The 20079-nt window shown below is 31.3% G+C and overlaps 2 protein-coding genes across 3 annotated transcripts; one reads left to right on the top strand and one right to left on the bottom strand.

The window, feature by feature from the left end:
• Positions 5357 to 13497, top strand: LOC109363092 (delta-1-pyrroline-5-carboxylate synthase-like). The gene is made up of 20 exons (XM_019609273.1): positions 5357 to 5554; positions 5738 to 5809; positions 6304 to 6407; positions 6703 to 6805; positions 6933 to 7094; positions 7568 to 7845; positions 8447 to 8597; positions 8744 to 8908; positions 9076 to 9153; positions 9479 to 9568; positions 9809 to 9895; positions 10026 to 10112; positions 10186 to 10282; positions 10358 to 10461; positions 10758 to 10833; positions 11538 to 11688; positions 11779 to 11847; positions 12448 to 12514; positions 12605 to 12675; positions 13408 to 13497. The coding sequence occupies exons 1-20, from the start codon at positions 5408 to 5410 to the stop codon at positions 13487 to 13489; spliced, it is 2241 nt and encodes a 746-aa protein (XP_019464818.1). The 5' UTR covers positions 5357 to 5407; the 3' UTR covers positions 13490 to 13497.
• Positions 15343 to 17313, bottom strand: LOC109361679 (UPF0161 protein At3g09310). Of its 2 annotated transcripts, XM_019607197.1 has the most exons (5): positions 17096 to 17313; positions 16955 to 17014; positions 16255 to 16395; positions 15723 to 15814; positions 15343 to 15522 (listed from the first exon to the last, which is right to left on the bottom strand). In XM_019607197.1, the coding sequence occupies exons 1-4, from the start codon at positions 17283 to 17285 to the stop codon at positions 15747 to 15749; spliced, it is 459 nt and encodes a 152-aa protein (XP_019462742.1). In that variant the 5' UTR covers positions 17286 to 17313; the 3' UTR covers positions 15343 to 15522; positions 15723 to 15746. The 2 variants fall into 2 exon arrangements, with proteins under 2 accessions (XP_019462742.1, XP_019462743.1); XM_019607198.1 differs by lacking the exons at positions 15343 to 15522; positions 16955 to 17014.

Below are 20079 nucleotides of genomic sequence, written 5' to 3'. Positions count from 1 at the left end.
TAATACTATGATTTTGTTTGAGTTCGTAATGATTTTACACTTATAAAATAGATTATGAGAATCGGTGTTTGCCTTTATCAAACTTTGTAGCAAAAGTCATAAGATTATAAGGATTTTTATAAATTATTTAAGGTTGATAACATATGTATTGTGTACTCTATGTATTTTACACTCATAAGATTAACTTGATATGTCAATTCCAATATTTTTTTGTTGATGTCGTTCGTCACTCATGTTTGAAAAACTTCCAACCATCTCTCGAAAATAAGTGTAACTTTGACAATATGAGGAAAGTAAATGTATATTATTTATTTGATTGAGTTGATCTCTTACCTTAACTATAATGGTTTAGGTACTACAAAATTTTCAGTAACGAAGATAACCAAAAATATATATTGTAAGATAGAAGATAAATTTATTGGAACATAGTAATTTATATTGAAAAAGAAATAACTTGAAATTTTTTCCTCTAATTCAATCATCATGACTTTAACATACTTTAAATGAATGAATATTTTTCTTTTAACATCTTTAATTATTAATTATTCTACTTAAAATTAATATGTTATTTTGGAATATTTTGGAAAAATTGTGACACTCCTTACATTTTTTACTAATCTTAATTATAAACTGTAATTAAATAATGTTATATCTGTAAATTTTGCATGATGATCCACAACTTAACTTGTGTAACACACAGCTTGGGAACTAGTTATAATTGTTGTTCTTTCATCATTATTAATCCCCATTCATTTCTGCTGTCTTTTTTCCCTTTAAATATATGAATTATTTGGATTTTTCCAAGGATACATTTAATTTTTTTTCAAATAAAAGGTAAACAATCTCCCCATTAATTTATTTTATTGAGTTCATTTTATGTATTTTCTTACTTTTAAGCTGGCCCTGTTTCTCCTTATCACGGAATATTGTGTATTTCTCTCTTTATCATTACAGTTATTACAATTAGCAAATTGATCTATTTTTCAATCCCACTATCATACATGATACATTGTCATTAACATAAATTAATTAATCAACTTCACTTGATCTCAAAACCCATCACGTCACTTCTTTGCAAATTCTATGCGTATTTATTTGCAAATTCCAATCGCAATTTCTTGATGGGTCCCAAGGCTTGGTCTTTTATTAGAAAGAAAAATCATGAATTTCAATTTGCAAATCAACCTGCACATGGAAGAAATATTCACATAGTTCAATTGAAACTATTAAATGGTAAAATTTCAAATCACTTTTAGTATTGACGTTGATGGATTCAATAAGTTAAAAATTATTAACTAATAATTGTTTGCATTTTAGTAGTTGAGAATATTGAACATGTTATTTTCCTCGCCTTCAACATATTCCAAATGAGTTCGGATGTAATTTTGGTTCAACAACAACTTCTCTTTAGTTGTTTATGTCACCAACTTCTTTGGACCCTATGCTCTTTTTTTACAACAGAGATATTCCGTATTCTTTTCTTACGAATCAGAAAAAATCATCTCAATAAAAATATATAATTTCGCTTCCATTAGAAACAAGTTAGCATAATTTTTAATAAAATAGTGATTTCTTATTATTGAAAATTTGAATGGTACATATATTAATAAGTATAAAAGATTTCTCTAAATTTATACGTACATATATTAATAATGTGTTGGTCTAGTTGTTAAGGGACGACACACAAGATATCTACAAAAGCCACACATTATCACTTTTATCATTATTCTATTCAGTATTCACACAGCAACACAATATAGATCCAACATTTCACTATCCTACTTAATGTTCATCACTATTCATGCTATAGCAAAAGCTGTACAGGAACAGTCCATAACAACAATAATTTGCAGGTGCGTTTTTTCACCAATACTTTCTTTATGTTATATTCATATTTCCTCAATTGATGATTAATATTGCAATATCATTACTCCATATTGGGGCATAATTATTGACATTGTTGATACATTTATGACAAACACAATGTTTTTTATAGCCACACTCAGATTCTCTAATAATTTGATTTTCTAATGATTCACTATACGATTAATTTCAGGTTAATGAAATTACCTAAAAACGTACAATGTCTAAGCATAAAAAAATTGAGTTCATATTGATTTTACACATGATGAAAGAGATTATGGGATCATAGATTCCCTTTGTCAAGCTTTGCAGCTAAAATCCCAAGATATAGTTAATGTCATGCATCTAGTTCGTACTACAAAAGAACTTATTCAAAAGTTGAGAGATAGTGGTCGACAAAGTTTATTATAAACTGTTACATTATTTTGTGAGCAACATAACATTTATATTCCTAATTTTAATAACGCTTATATAGCACGTGAAGGGCGTGCTTGTCATCAAAAGGATCACATCACATTTGAGCATCATCTAGGGTGAACATATTTCTAACTACAATTGACAAGCAATTACAAGAGTTGAATCGCAGGTTCAGTGAGCAAACAATGGAGCTTTTAACTTTGAGCACTATTTTGGATCCTAATGATGTTTATAAAACATTTAATATTGATAATATATGTATTCTTGTGCAAAAATTTTATCCTATGGATTTCAATGACCGGGAAAAGATTAACTTGAGATATCAACTTCAACATTTTATTCTTGATGATGTTAGTCATTCAGATTTGAAGAACATCTCAATCATCTCTGAATTAAGTGTAGCTTTGACAAAAACAGAGAAGGTGAATGCATATTACTTACTTGATCAAGTTATCCGTCTTATCTTAACTCTTTCGGTTTCTACAGCTACTACAAAAAGATCATAGCAATGAAGATAATCAAAACAAGATTACGTAGTAAGATGGAAGATGAATTTCTTGCAGACAACATGATGATTTATATTGAAAAAGAAATAGCTGAAACATTTACATCTGATTCAATCATTGACGAGTTTACGTCTTTAAAAGAACGAAGAGCGACACTTTAAATGAATGTACATTTTTCTTTAACATTCTTAGTTGTTAATTAATGTTATTGATAATTATTATGTTATTTTAAAACTTCAAAATAATTATATATGTTTTTTATATTTTATTATTACTGAATTAATTTTAATCGTAAATAATAATTAAATATTGTTGTCCCTCTTAATTTTTAATCCAGATCCACCACTTTGATATTGGAGAAGGGTTAAGCATATACAGAAATGTTTAGAGTAGTGTAAAAGTATATAATACACCACTTTTAGCCTTTGTAGATGAGTCATTTTCCTTTAGGATTTTGTTGGGTTCTCTTTCATGATTGGGTTGGTTTCATTTTCTCCATGGATACTGGAATGTGGGAAGTGGAACCAGAGAAGTGAAACAGGGAATAGTGTAGTGAAGAATAATAGTTTCTCACTATTATTATTTTTTATTATAATTTAAAAAAATTGAAAGCTCATATTTTTACCATTAAATAATTTAACAAAGACTTATCAGAACGATCTATTTTATGAATAAAATAAGTTTAAGGTTTGATTATGATGAAATTAAAGTTGATGATTCTTATTTGCAAAATGTGCAAAGTTTGAGAGGATTATATACACTTTTCCCTTCTCTATATAATAATATATCCTATAAAGTAAGCAAATTGATTATGATTAAAATTTAAAATTAAATAATTTAATAATTTAATAAAGTTGATGATTCTTATTTGCAAAATATGCCAAGTTTGAGAGGATTATATACACTTTTCCCTTCTCTATATAATAATATATAAAGTAAGCAAATTGATTATGATTAAAATTTAAAATTAAATTACTTGTAAGAGTAGTTGTTATGGTTTGTGAAATTTAGAATGAAAGATTTTGAAAAGAAAATAATAACACTTTAGATAAATGTAATTATGAATTGTATAGTAGATTTATTTTAAAAAATCTCTCTTTTATGTGGTCAAAATTCCTTTGCGGTAACCTTAAATAATTTTACTTTATTTCTATGCGCGATGAGAATATAATTTATATTGGAAGATAAAATATTTAAAATTTTAAAATATTGAGTTAATGCACCATTTACCAATATAAATGTAATTCACGACTTAGTAATTCATTGACGTAATTTTTGAATTGTTAATAAACGCTTAACATCGCCTTGGGTAAACTTATATAATTCACGACTTAGTATTTCAAAATAGATGAATATTTCGGGAGAAAATTAAATAATTTTACAGATTAGGAGATAATTTTTTTTTTCAATTTATTTCTACCTTTGAAAATGAAAAGATTAAACGTTTTTTAATATTATGACATACATAGTTAATTAATAACAAGGTAATAAGTGAGAAGAAATTTTTAGGAGACCTTTTTAATAAAATTATTATTAAGAGAATGAATATTAACCAGGATTTTAGGATTTTGTCTGCATAAGTTAAAAATTATTTCTCCGGTCTTTTTTTAAAACAAAGTAAATTATTTTACACATAGAAAATATAAGAAATATGTTTTTGAGTTGAGTTTTAGAGAAAAATAAAGGAAAATAGAAGACTACAAAATATTTTATAACTACATATTTATTACTCCCAAGTCTTTTATTTTTCTACATTCTCTTCTAAAAAAAACTTTTAGACACAAAACCAAAATTATATTTCAAAAACACATAGTTACAATTCCAATACTCGATTTGCATTGTTTCAAAAACACATAGTTACAATTCCAATACTCGATTTGCATTGTTTAAAAAGAAGATAATTTATGTAGTGGCACTTGACTATCACGTGCAGAAGATGCCAAGCAGAGAATAATTGTTACGTGCAGAAGGTGGCAAGAAAACTCTTTCAAATTAAACGTTATTATATGGTTGAAAATAAGATATTATGAATGAAAATAACAGATTATAATTTTACTAAAAATATCAATAAGTGCTTTTAGTCTATTAGAAAAATAATTTTATCTAATCTTCTAATAAATCATCATATTCATATATAATATATTAGTTATTATAAACTTTCAAACAAAAATATTACAAATTAATAATGGATAATAGACTGTGAGTGTAAAAAACTTTACGATCATTAGACAACTTTTAAACTCATAATAAAATGATCCTAACCTATGAATATAGATTATCTGTTCCAATTTTCTATCTCAGTCCAATACAAAAGTGTCACTGAATTAAAAAAAAAAATTATAAAAACATAAATTAACATTTTATGTTACGGGATGAAATTGATTGACACAAACATGATGACATTATTTTGGGATATGATTTTTATTCCTAACCCATAAACTAATAATTTTCCCACTTTGATGTTTAAAAGGAAAGCAAAAATAAAACAAGAAAGGTTGTTTATAGAAAATAAAAAGTAATAAAATCCTGAAATTCAAAGTCTCTTTAAAAGCAGCATTTGAAGAGAAAGTTGTTATAAGTTAGCTTCATTCATTCTTGTTCTTGTCCCAATAGCAGAAGTTATGGAACCTTTGAAAAATGGTCTTAACCTTTTGCCTAACTTGAATGGTATAGTTCATCACCTTAACTCCATTTCTGAAAATGAGGATTGGTGCAACGTTGATCCTTCTCGTGCTTTTGTCGGAAACGTCAAGCGTCTCGTAGTTAAGGTACTCCCATCATCATCATCATCATCATCATGCATTTTTTTAATCTTTTTTCCGAGAATTAATATGACATACTCTAGATCTAGTTTAAACATGCTGGCTCAGTTGTTGTTGTGTTTTTGTTTTTTATTTTGTTTAGGAACTAACACATTTATTTATATGTTGAATGTTGATTTTTTATTGAAGGTTGGAACTGCTGTTGTTACTCGAAGTGATGGAAGATTAGCAGTGGGCAGAATAGGAGCTCTCTGTGAGCAGGTTCATATAATAACTATATAGTGTGTGTCTTTATATATTATATATTGGCTTTGCTCAATTTCTACGTAAAAAAACTGTCTATGAAAATATAAAGAGCTGTGTGTATTTAGTTTTTTTCGTTTATGTGATGTTTGATTCAATAACCGTAGCATCCATTGGTTTAAATTTTGGATTGCGTGGTCACAACATTGTGGTTGTGGTGACCACCATAACCACATTACACCGTAATTGCAGTTTGATACCGAATTATAATGATTTCATTGTATTGAGCCACAACGCAACCACATTTGGTCTGTATCAAGCAGCATTAGACGACAATCAATTCAAAAATAATTTTCTAATCACAAAAAATTCACACTGCAATAATGACATTCTACATCACAATGCAGTGACCGTGACAGTAATCGTGACAACAACCATTAATAGGTCCAACACACTTATATAAGTTATTATTGGCTCACTTAAATTTGTTTTTGTAATGAAATTGTTGGCAGCTTAAAGAACTAAATACTCAAGGGTATGAAGTTATATTGGTGACTTCAGGTGCTGTTGGTCTTGGCAGACAAAGACTTAGATATCGCAGATTGGCCAATAGCAGGTATGGAAAGAGTTCATAGTTTTTCATTACCTTAATTTGAGAAAACTGATGAAAGCTCCAGAAAAGTATGAGTTTTGCATGCAGTGTTGAACAAAATGAAATTGTTAACAAAACTGAAGATACTTGTATTTTTTCATCCCTAATTCAAAGCATGTTTGCCCTTTGATCTTTGTTTAATTAGTTTTAAACTGGTATAGGATTGAAGGAGTTCATGCAAATTTCATTTTTTGTTAATTTGAGATATACAGTGAGCTAGAATGATGACCCTGAAAGAAAGTGTTTACTTGTTATGCAGCTTTTCTGATCTTCAAAACCCACAAAATGAGCTTGATGGAAAAGCATGCGCAGCTGTCGGGCAGAGCTGTCTCATGGCTCTCTATGATACCATGTTCAGTCAGGTGGATAAATCCTAAGTTGCTTGTCATTTATGCTCGGAATCCGATGTGTTTGTTTTACCCTTGTACATTAGCGGGCACCGTTATTGTTTCCTGCATATTGATACTGATATCGGATTTCCTGTTGCAGCTTGATGTGACTTCTTCACAACTTCTTGTGAATGATGGGTTTTTTAGGGATGCAGGTTTTAGAAAACAGCTTTCCGACACAGTGAGCTCATTATTAGATTTAAGGGTTATTCCCATTTTCAATGAAAATGATGCTGTTAGTACTAGGAAGGCTCCATATGAGGTATGGTCATTTTTATTGCAATGTTTCATTTGAATTGATAACTATCTTTCATTAGTTTGTTGTCATTGTATAATGAAATTGCCTTAGTCAAAATTATTGGGTTTATTCAAGTGTGAAGTCTCACATTGAATATGAGGGGAATAGTGAAAGAGTTTATAAATGCAAAATGCCCAATGAACCATTGCCTTAAGGTTTTGGTTCAAGAATGATGTCTCACTTGCGACTCTTCACTCTTTCCATACCGGTAACAATGGAACCCTCTGGTGGTTGGGAGGCTCTCTGGTCGTGATCTGGTCCAATAAAAACTCCTGTTTACACCAACAATATTTTACTTCGATTTTATTGGCTTTGTGATAAACACACCAACAAAAACAAAAGAAACATATCCTACTAATCAAAATAAAATAAAACATATCTGCTACATGGTGGCTTTGTATTATGTAACTACCTTTGATTGTAAGCTCTATCTGCAGGATTCTTCTGGTATTTTCTGGGACAATGACAGTTTGGCTGGTCTATTAGCTCTTGAACTTAAGGCCGACCTCCTTGTTTTATTGAGTGATGTTGAAGGCCTTTACAATGGTCCTCCAAGTGACCCAAACTCAAGGTTAATTCATACATATATAAAAGAGAAACATCAAGGAGAAATTACTTTCGGAGACAAGTCTAGATTGGGCAGAGGGGGTATGACTGCAAAAGTTAATGCTGCAGTTTGTGCTGCTTATGCTGGCATCCCTGTGGTTATAACAAGGTAAATTACATTCTGTGTTGTGCTTTTAATGATACAGCAAGTGTTTGCACACAAGATAACTATTTTTTTTGTTTCAGTTTTATATAATAGAGAAATTGTTTTAATTAATAAATTTTCGGGTTGACCATCGAGGGAGTCATGCACTCACCCTGAATTGTGAAATTGTAAACAAAGAAACAGGGAAGACTGTAATGACTGAGGTTCTCTTATGAACTGGTTCACAAATGTTCTTCTTATATGTTGTGAAATTGTATCAGGGATGTGCACCTATTCCTCCCCCTTTTTAGAACATCTCTTAAAAGTTGTTTATGAAAGTGATCTGACAATGGAGTGCGGGTGTTCCATTAATAAATACGAGTGTGTCTCTTATGTTCAACAACAGTTTAAAATAAATATAATGCTCACTTTTATCATAGTAGCTCATGGTGCATATAACACAGAGAAAAGAAGAAGAATAAAGATGGAACTTTTGTCTTGTGGCATTGATAATTGTCAAACTGATAAAAAGAAGATTGTGATTTATTTTGTGAGCAATAATTTGAACATGCTGTATATTTTGCATTAATAATGACTTTGGATTGTATTTCAACTTCCTTTGAAGTGGCTTTGCTACAAACAACATCATGCGAGTGCTTCAGGGGGAGAGAATAGGTACTGTCTTTCATAAAGATGCACATTTGTGGATCAACATAAAGGAAGTGAGCGCACATGAAATGGCAGTTGCAGCACGTGATGGTTCTAGACAACTTCAGGTAAGCACAGTTACATATTTACGAGTTCTGTTGGCCTGCCTTACTTCCATTGGCCTCATTCTTTGCTTTTTTGTTGTTCCGTACAGGCCAACACAATGAATTGAAATAAGTAATCATTTGTACTATATTGATGTTTTTGGTTTCAGGTCCTAAGTTCTGAAGAAAGGAAGAAAATATTGCTGGCAATGGCTGATGCATTGGAAAAAAACACAAGTACGATAACACTTGAGAATAAGGCTGATGTTGCTGATGCTGAGACAGCTGGATACGAAAAATCTCTGATATCACGTTTAACCCTGAAGCCTGAGAAGGTAAGACTTCATTGTTTCCATACTAGAGTTAAATCTTGTAGGATGACTTGCCCAGCGTTCCATTGTTGTCATTGTCGGAATGTTTTCTCACTTTCTATAGCTTATTCATTTGAAGTTTTCTCTGTGAGCATGTTTTTGCCTGACCTTGAGAATATTGTACTTGACAGATTTCCGGCCTTGTAAAGTCCGTACGCATGCTGGCAGACATGGAAGAACCAGTTGGTCAAATTTTAAAGAGAACTGAGGTTAAGACCCCTAACTCTTTTTAATCATCTTATTTATCTTAGTTTATTCTGAAAAGTAACATGTGATACTGGAATATCCACATTTCCTTTAAACTTGTTTGAACTTTGAAGAGTATGTAATATGTTTCCACTATTTTCTTTTGTACATAGTAACAATTTCTGGAATGGGCTCTCTAACTTTTGTTCACCAATACTAATATAAGAAAAAAAATATATTGTCACTCACTTTTTCTGACGAAAAAATGAACAATCAATGATGTTATTATCTACACATCCTACTGTTCAACACTCACTTTGACAGTTCTGGTTGCTACTGTCTGTCCAGTTAGCTGATAATCTTATCCTGGAGAAAATATCAAGTCCTTTGGGTGTCCTCCTGGTTATATTTGAATCTCGACCTGATGCCCTTGTTCAGGTGAATTTAAAATATCCCTCTTCCTTCTTTCAATAAGCTACTATCATGGCAAATATATGAGCATGATTACAAATTATCATTTTGTAACACGTCCGATAATTGTTTCACTGTATTGTCGAATCTCGGCCTGTCCTTTCTGTGCAATCTTATGGCTCTACTTTTACAGATCAAGTATGTTGTTTGAATAGGCTTAGTTGTTTTGAACATTGATGTTAACTTTTTGTTGAAATGGACTAATAGATAGCTGCATTGGCAATTCGAAGTGGTAACGGTTTATTGCTTAAAGGTGGGAAGGAAGCAAGACGATCAAATGCAGTCTTACACAAGGTTTAACAATTTATTTTAGTTGAGGATGCTGTTCTATAAGACTAATCTGAACCATAATTGAACCTTTTTATGTAACTTCATTTTATTTTTTATTATGTTTCCATCTTTCAATATTTCTTCTTTATTGTAGGTCATTACTTCAGTCATGCCAGATACTGTCGGAGATCGAATCATTGGGCTTATAACTTCAAGAGAAGAAATTCCAGATCTGCTCAAGGTGCATATTACGAGTTAAAATCCTTATATTTGTTTGGTTGTGCTGATTTTCCACTAATCATAATTTTCCACAGCTTGATGGTGTGATAGATCTTGTGATTCCTAGAGGCAGTAACAAGCTTGTTTCCCAGATTAAAGAATCAACAAAAATTCCTGTTCTTGGTCACGCTGGTAATACACGTATGAACTTCGTATTTGTAGTTAATGACTAGGGATTTTGCTGAAGTTGTTATTTTTGTTATGCAGATGGAATTTGTCATGTGTATCTTGACAAGGCTGCTAACATTGATATGGCAAAGCAGATTGTTAGGGATGCAAAAACTGATTATCCTGCAGCATGCAATGCAATGGTAATTATCATTTACATCCTCTTCAATGCTCTCACTAAAATATGTTCATCTACATCCATCTATCGAATTTAGATCCTCTCAACTCTCAAGTACCGGAGAGTCCAGTACTGAATGAGATTTTGACACATGACGAAATTTGATTTTTAACGGACATGATTTTAAGTTATTCTTTAATAAAAGAACTCTAAAATAAAGAAATTCTTCTTTCTCCTCATTTTCCAATACCGGAAAGGAACCTGATGTGAATAGAAACTATTGATTGTACTCATTAAAATAATGTGTCATGATATTATTAGGAAACTCTTCTTGTACACAAGGATCTGTCAAGTAACAGTGGACTTGATGAGCTTATCATTGAACTCCAACGCGAAGGTTTGACCTTACTTGCTAGTGAATTTATAATGAAGATGACTGATTCCAATTATTTTTTTGTTCTTTTGTTAATCCCTGTTATGGTATTAGAAAAGATTTTGATATATCAGTTTACAATATAAATTTGTTTTCCTTCTTTTTATTGTCACAAGTAAGAGTGTGATATTTGTACACTGAAGTAGTTTCAAATTTGTTTTTTTCTCTTTTCCTGAGAAACTAAGAAGTACTAAAATGTGCATGTTTAGTGAATTCAAGATAATCAGTCCACTGGATTCTGGAAGTGATTATTCAAAAGAAAGAAGAAAAATGATTTTTATATGGAGAAAAGCTTTCGAAAGAAAATAATCATGCATTGTGTTTAAAGAGAATTTCTTTTAAAGAGAAAAATGTTGATCCACATTCATAAAAACAAATTGAAAGCCATCTGTCTGTTATAGTGTCATCATTACTTAGTGACCATGAGGTTACGAGTTCAAATCCTATAAACAGTTTTTCTGCTTGCGGGATAAGACTGCTTACATCTACTCTCCCCAAACCCTACTAAGCGGGAGACTCGTGCACTGAGCAGCCCTTTTTTAGAGTGTCATTACGTTTGGCATTTGATGTACTTACTATTCGGATATTGATGGTGCAAGCACTGTTGTCCATTGCAGTTGCTTTCAAAAATCGAAAACTTGTATAAACAGTGAAAATATGGCTTGCAGGTGTTCAACTGTTTGGTGGTCCTAGAGCCAGTTCCTTACTAAAAATTCCTGAATCAAGCTCTTTTCACCATGAGTATAGCTCACTTGCTTGCACAATTGAAATTGTAGAAGATGTATTTGCTGCCATTGACCACATAAATCAACATGGAAGGCATGATTTCTGCATAATTTTCATTTTAATTATGGATAGTATTAGCATTATTTTTTCTAAAATTTCCTATTTTCCTTGCGGTTTCTGCAGCGCTCATACTGAATGCATTGTTACAGAAGACAGTGAAGTTGCTGAAACTTTCTTACGACAAGTTGACAGGTGTGAGTTAGTATTTTTCTTGGTCAGCAACTTTGTTAGATCCTTCGATTCCAACGGATATTAATGTAGCATGATCACATATTAGGTTACTTCAGAAGATTTCCTTAATTTTTCGGAATCTCTAATTAGTTCCCAAAGTTTGATACGTTTTTGTCAATATCGCGGCATAACATCCATCCAATCATGCAAATATTTACAGTTATACTTTCTTTAGTTCCACATATATAATTTGATTAAATTTTGGTTATACCATCAAGTTGGTAGTATAAAGGTGAGAAAAGAAAGTTTTAGATGTTGAACTACCTAAATGTTTTTTTTATTTGTAACTTGTTAGATTTATTTGCCCATGAGTGATGGTTTAGAATTTTTCCTAATTCAGCAAAAAAGGGCTGATTTTCTGACCCACTTTATTTAGTCTGTTATCAGTTACTCCCTACCTAGTGGGAAAAAACTCTGTTGTCATTATCGTCATAGTTATACCTTAAATAGCGTTCATTTCTCGATGAGTTTCTGTTCACAATTTCAATGTGAATAAATCTTGTTGCTCACATGATGTTGTTGATTGTGCAACATATGCATATTTGCTTGGCGCACAAACAGTGCTGCTGTATTTCACAATGCGAGCACGCGGTTTTGTGATGGAGCACGCTTCGGGCTTGGTGCAGAGGTAGTGTATTTTTTGGAAAGCCTTTCTGTCGTTTTTTCTTGATTTATTTTATGTTCTCATTTGTTCTTGATTCTATTAATTGTTGAACAGGTTGGGATAAGTACAAGTCGAATTCATGCTAGAGGTCCTGTGGGAGTTGAGGGGTTGTTGACAAACAAATGGTATTGAATTCTGCTTATATTAAACAAAATACAACTTACATTGAACACATATGCAACCATTGATTATTTTTTGGGGTTTTTGCTATGTTTCCTGTTTAGACTTCATCAACGCACCATTCACTATGCCATTGCAAGACATCAATGTTTAAAATTGGCATTTGACAGCATTTTCGGATGTTGTCTATAAGAGAATGATAGAATGTAGGGTTAGATTCTATAACATTTCAAAACACTGTAGAAAATGAACATTCAACAGTGTCTTCTCAAGTGAGCGCTGCGGAAAGTGTACATTTAACGACACTTTCTCTAACAAGTGGACATTCAACAATGCTTGCTACAGAAAGTGAACATTCAACTATACTTTCTCAAACAAACATTATTGATTTTGTTATATACAACAGTGTCTGCTCAAGTGAGAATCAAGAACGTTTTTTTTTGTTGAATCTTTGATTGTACAAATGTAATGGTGCTTGCTCCACCTGATGCTGATGATTTTACAGATTTAACATTATTGGTTTCACAGTACTGTTGATTTCCATCCGTCTACCATTCTTGCACCACTTTTTATTTTCTCTCTAGTAGAATTAAGGCTTTGATTATAATTGTATCATCAAATTTGCATGTCACAAAAAAAAACCCTTTCGGGTGATTTCGTTTTTTATGGTATGCTATACTATACTATTTAAAGATCATGTTTTCACCTATATTTATATTTTCTGGATTATAATGCAGGATACTCAGAGGTAATGGGCAAGTGGTAGATGGTGATAGAGGCATCAATTATACTCACACAGAACTGCCACTAAAAGCATAATTTGCATCCATGGGATTAAGCTAATATACTCATCTCTTGTCATGTATAATTATTAATTATCATTTACCCCTTTCTAAAGTAGTAAATTAAGGGGAGAAAATAATTATATGTATGTCATTTTATTTGACTTTGCACTTTCATAAAGTATCATTTCCTGAGATTGTAAAACAGCAATGCTGCGACAGTTATAAATTTATTCACTACATCCATGAGGTTGAATAATTCTCAAGTTACTCTTCTTGTTTTCCCAAGACTTGATTCACTTGGTCGGTGAGAATAATTTGTGAACACCTGAATTCAAATATCTCCAGCAACACAATTTCCCTTCCCACCTCTTCCTATGTCATGTAACCAACTATACACTGATAATCACATCACAATAACTATTAAATTCACAATCTTTATCTTTCATATTTATTTCACTTTTTGAGTGAGATTAAAAGACTTTTCAAAATTATAAAACTTACTTTAACACAAATCATTATTTAACGTTAAGTTTGGGAGACTAGGTACAAATAATACTGAAGTTATAGTAGAATTTTGGCACAGTCAAGAAACTAGATGTAACCTAACACGTTGGATAAACCATTATAAATAGATATTTCAATTCTCTATCTATAAACTCAATTTCACTTAAGTTTATATAATTGTTTTTAATTAGTGGAGTTTTTATTCTGGGCTACCAAGAACTTAAAACCTTTTTCTCATACATTGTCTAAACTATTTTATTATCCTAAGAAACAGTTATCTAATTTTTTTTTTGAAAAACGGACGAGTTAATCGATTAAATAATTGAGATAAAGAAAAATTAGTTACTTTTGATCAATCCTTTGAATTGTTCTGTTGTAAAGCTTATCTAAAACTTGGAAAATAAATTAAATACTCCTTTATTTCATTTTAAAAACAATTACCTTTTACAAACTTGACTATGCATCATTTATTTTTGAGATTTTTCTCATATTGTAACTGGGTGGACAGTTTCTCTCCCAAGAAATATATCACTCCATGTACTATTACTTATGATTGGTCACAAAAATGTTTAATCATTAATATTTTAACTTATATACATTTTTCAACTAATCACATACAACGATATATGAAGTTATACAATTTATGGGACAAAATGTAATTGCAATAAGACTAAAAGGTAAAATCTCAAGCACGTTAGACCTAAACAAAATGTAAATTGCAATAAGAACAAATGTACTGTGCTGATACTTGTTTATAGACTAGTCTTCTTGTCATATTGTAGTTGGGTTTGCGTGTACCCTGTGTCCATCATAGGTTGTCTTCATCAAATGTTCAAAACCAATTGCACTGTTAGAGGTTCCTCTATTCAAGTAAAGTTATCATATGTTAATATCCATTTTAGAAATCATTTAAAAATAATATACCATTAAAATAAATTTAAAAAAATCCAAGTGACAACAAACCTTGACAAAGGTCAAAGCCTCCTTCTTGGAGATTGATTGCAAAAAGATAAATAGAAGAGAATGCAATTATTTGGATTTAAGAACAGAGCTAGTTTGTTAAGTCTTAATACACCCATATAAGTATTTTGCACCCCATGTCTTCATGTTTACAACAACTAATGATGATTTAGTGAATGAACCAAATGAGTGTGTCTCCTGATCTATTTAAGTGTTTAGAGTGTGGACAAAGAAATCTCAATTGTTCGAGATGCGAATCCTAAAAACAATCAACAACTATGAAGATGTTAAAACTGCTTATTCATTGAGTTGATCCTGCTAGATCAATTGAGTGTTTATGATATACAAAATCAATCTCTATTGTAATCTGTGTGAAAACATGATATGTAAAAATACTTCAGAAAAGTGTTAATCTGAAGAATCTGAGTGAAAAATACTTAAGTATTAAAGCCAGCAGAGACTGTACAAAAAATTACAGTGAAAATCTTTGGTAGTGAATCAAATCTTTGTTGTATACTAAGGATTGAATGTAACTCTGGTTTGAAAACGAAATAGTATAAATCATATTGTTATTTCTTTTACCTTGTAAGAATAGCACTTCTTTTGCATTATTACTAAGTCAAACAAAAAACAAAGTCATTAAAATCACTACAAGCACACATTAGAACATAAAACAAATGCACATCAATCAACTCCAAATGTGTGCTTGTAGTCATTAAAATCACTACAAGCACACATTAGTACCAAATAGCAATAGTTAAGTACGTAGTGATTATTTTAAGCTACAAAAAAGCAATAATTACCTTAAAATCAGCAAACTGAGATTATCAGTCATCAATATCTTCACTTGGACTAATCTCACCAAACCATCTAGGAGGATCATATCCATTGCCACCTTGTACAAGGAGTATAATTGTAACATCAAAATAATATATCTTAAATTCACAACTAAAAGTTAAAGCATGGTTCTAAATTCTAATTGCAGCCACAGTTGTGGACATGTTGCGACAAATTGCAGGAAAATGCAGTTTTTTTTGTACTACCAAGGTTATCCCCTTACCTTATGTGTAAGAAACTAAACCATTTTGGAGAGCGTAATTGTCCCTTCCAACAAGTGTCGCTCTCAGGAGCCTAATCCTTGACATTTTGGTCTTTCTAAGGATTTAGTGTGGCCTATAACACTAAACCAACGCCTTGTTGATAGGAAAATGCAGTTTCATGCAACCACAATTGTCATTGCATAGGCGATATTGTGACCATAATGCAATTGCTGCCGTAATTTAGAACCATTACTATAAGTAAATCAGAACACATATGGAAGTTAATTGTCAATACCTAGGGGATTGCATCTACAGATACGCCATGTAGTCAAGACTGTACCCTTCATAACTCCATATCTTTTATAAGCTTCCATAGAATACTCACTGCAAGTTGGAATGTAACGACAGCTCTTTGGCAAGATTGGTGAGATTTCCCCTTCATTTATGTACGAAGGAAACCAAGTCCAGAAAATAAAATAACAAACATCAACCAAAAGTGATAAGACTTATGAAAATCATACGAACTCCCGGAAATAGAAAAGTTTAAACAGAAATTCGGGGGGAAATCATGATGTTACAATCAGTACCACTTTCATTTCAAAAGTTAAACTCACTTCAACAGAGTTACTCATTGTAATTAGACTGACCCAAGGGTATCCTTCATCTTATATTAAATGTGGTTGTCTCTCCTAGGAATCGAACATTCGACATTTTGTACACGTCATCCCATAGGGTAAGAGGTAAGTATAGACTTGACCATATTCTCTTTTCAATGTGGGACCTATCTTGGAACACCTCCTCACACTCAGCAAAGGACATCTGGAGCCTGAAGTTTGCAAAACTAGGCATCTACGCGTGGCCTATTAGGAGAATCAGACTTTTATACCTAACTCATCTCCAAAAGCTAACTCGACGACGAATACTTAAATCATTCTCGTCCGAGATGATACTTTAATTTAACAAATAAAAAGGAAAGGATAATAATGATTACTTACTTTTGTAGAATCTCAACATGGCAAGCGCAGCTTTAACTCCTAAATTGTTGACCTCGCCATCTAAAAAACAAATTCGTTGACAAGTTAATTAGCTTAGAGTATACACACGCAGAGAGAGAAATAAAGAGAGAGAGAGAGAACCTTGCACTGGTTCAGGGCGTGAATCGCTATCCAAAGCATGAACGATTGAGGTGCGAAGCGTGGAAGTGTGGCATGGATTGGTGTTGATTTTTAGAGAAGAGAGATTATGATTTTGAAGTTTGAAGGAAATTGGAAAGGAAGGGAGAGAACAATTTGAGTTGAGAGGAACAAGAAGAGGAATAGTGGCCATGGCTCATGCTCAAGGCTGTAATCCTTTCCTTAGCTATTATAGATTTTTTTGGTTACAATTTATAGATATTATAAAATCAAGGCTTAAAATTTTAAATGCATTTATTTTTGCTTCTATCATGTTTTTAATTTACGACATATATATTTGATGAACAGAAATAAAGAGATAAGGGTAAAAAATAGTGTGCAATAAGATTTTTATACTGGTTCATTTTGTGGTTCACTATAAAACTACATTTAGTCCTCCCCATCTTGAGAGATTTTCTTCACTGAAACTGAAACTAATGTATATTACATACACACTTCCAATTACAATACTTCGAATGTTACCTTCTTGAATTCTCAGACCCCCTATCTTAGTTTGAACACACTTATCGCCTAGGAAAGCCTTTCCTATGATCCCGCCCCAGTCAATAGTATGTTCTAAACTCAAGACCTCCAAGTCTCGGTGAAGACTCTTTGTATCTCGTTGGTGGTACGACACCAAGGGACGACTTTCCTTGTTATAAAAACAACACAAAAAACAGAGTAATGTGAAATTACAATTAAGAACAAACTATAAACCCTATACAAATGTCACAAAATATCAAGAATATGTATAAGACCAGAATCATGAAGAAACATGTAGTTTCTACCATACGAAATATCTAAAAGAAATGAAAGAATCATGCAAGAAAAGATAGAATGATTAACATATTTAATCACATCCGATGTATGACATTTTAATCCCTAAGCATGATACTATGTCTCACTATTCTCACATGCAATTCTCTCTGCCTATATGACATACAATGAGCACCAAAATATGCAACTTAACAATTCTAAAAATGAATGAATGAATGTTTGAAGCATGATGTAAAATTACAGTTTATATAAAAAAAGTTGTTTTATGCTCAGTTAATTGACTAAGTGCATTTTTAATCGATTAACGGGTTGTTTAGAATAACTGAATTCTGTTTTTCAGTTATCTGTTAAAACTGATTAAAATTGTTTTCACGTTAATCGATTAAAGCCTTGCTTAATCGATTAGCTGACATATTTTTAGTTAAGAGATTAAATGGTAAACTACATATATGTTATGTTTATCAACTATACATGTTTTACCATTATGTTATGCCTAAAATGTACAAATAACATGTATGATTAATGCATGAACATATAATATCTAGATGACATGTCTCATGTAAATGATATGATAGTTTTTAGAACTTATGAGATTTGCATATAGGTTTACCTATCCTGTACTCAATAACTAAGACACGTGTCTCATACTTCATTTGCGTCTAAAAATGTTATCTCCACAACAAGGCCTTTGGAGCTTCTCCATATGGACTTATTTGGACCAAGCAAATCATGAGTTTCAGAGGTAGCTATTATACATTGGTAATCGTAGATGATTTCTCTAGGTTTACATGGACCATGTTCCTTTATACCAAAAGCAACGCATTCAAATCTTTTAAAAGTCTTGCCAAGCAAATCCAAAATCAACTTAACCTAGAAATTATATATATACAAAGTGACCATGGTGGTGAGTTTGAGAACCACCTATTCGAAAAGTTTTGCGATAAACATGGTATCTTGCACCAATACTTGGCTCCTATAACTCCTCAACAAAATGGAGTTGTTGAGAAAAACAATCACGTATTAGAGAAGTTGGCCAAGACCATGCTTAATGATAGCAAAGTGCCGAAATACTCTTGGGTCGAAGTTGTACATAGGGTCTGCTATGTCATAATCGAGTACTTCTTAGGCTAAAATTCTTAAAAACTCCTAAGGAGTTATTGAGAGGCCGAAAACCTAATATATCTCATCTTCATGCCTTTGGATGCAAGTGTATTATTTTAAACAATGGAAAACGAGCTTTAAGAAAATTTGATTCAAAAGCTGATAAATTGGAATGTCATCTCATTGGTTGGCAAATGTAATTTGTTAACTTGAAATCTTCATGCATTAATTTTGAGCTTGCATTCATAAGAAGTTCAACTAAATGGTCAAATGCTTGTTGTGCCTTTTTTGCCCTTATCCTAGTCATAGGGCCTTCAAAACTTTGTATGATTTCTTAACATTAGGTTCTAATCGGCTCACATCACCATAACAAGAGAATAACTAAAAGTCATCATGATTAAAAATATATGATTTAGAACTATTTTAATATTATTGCATTGTGACTGATTTAGATTATTCTAATTTGAATTGCAAATAAGAGTATAAGTTCGAAGGATGCACCATTTGCTATGATTTTCCAAAAGAAAAAACTAAAACCCATCATTCTTAAAAATATATGATTTAGAAACAATTTAAGTATATTGGATTGTTATTTAGTTTAATCTAATTTGGTAAGGTAACAAGAGTATAATAATGTAAGAAGGATGCACCACCGGCTATCATTTCACCAAAAAGAAAAGGTAAAAGTTATTTTATAAAAAAATATAATATTTAGAAACAATTGAGATATTCTTGGAGTCTGATTGATTTATAAAAAAATATAATATTTAGAAACAATTAAGATATTCTTGGAGTCCGATTGATTTAGCCTTTTAGTTAATCAATTTTGATTAGGTAATAAAAATATACTGAAGTTAGAAAGATACATTATTTCACAAAAATAAATCACTAAAATACATGATCTTTAAAATATATCATTTATAAATAATTTAGATATTATTGGATTACAAATGATTTAGTTCAATTTAATATGATTATGTAAATAATTTATGATGTGATTTTTAACATATTTATTATTATCTATAAATAATACCAATGCTTTATTGAAATATTACAAACGTCATAACATA

The sequence above is a fragment of the Lupinus angustifolius genome, chromosome LG12 (genome assembly GCF_001865875.1).
Source record: "Lupinus angustifolius cultivar Tanjil chromosome LG12, LupAngTanjil_v1.0, whole genome shotgun sequence".
Lineage (NCBI taxonomy): Eukaryota > Viridiplantae > Streptophyta > Magnoliopsida > Fabales > Fabaceae > Lupinus > Lupinus angustifolius.
The sequence above is the reverse complement of the archived record's forward strand: the minus strand, read 5'-3'. Positions and strand labels throughout refer to the sequence as shown.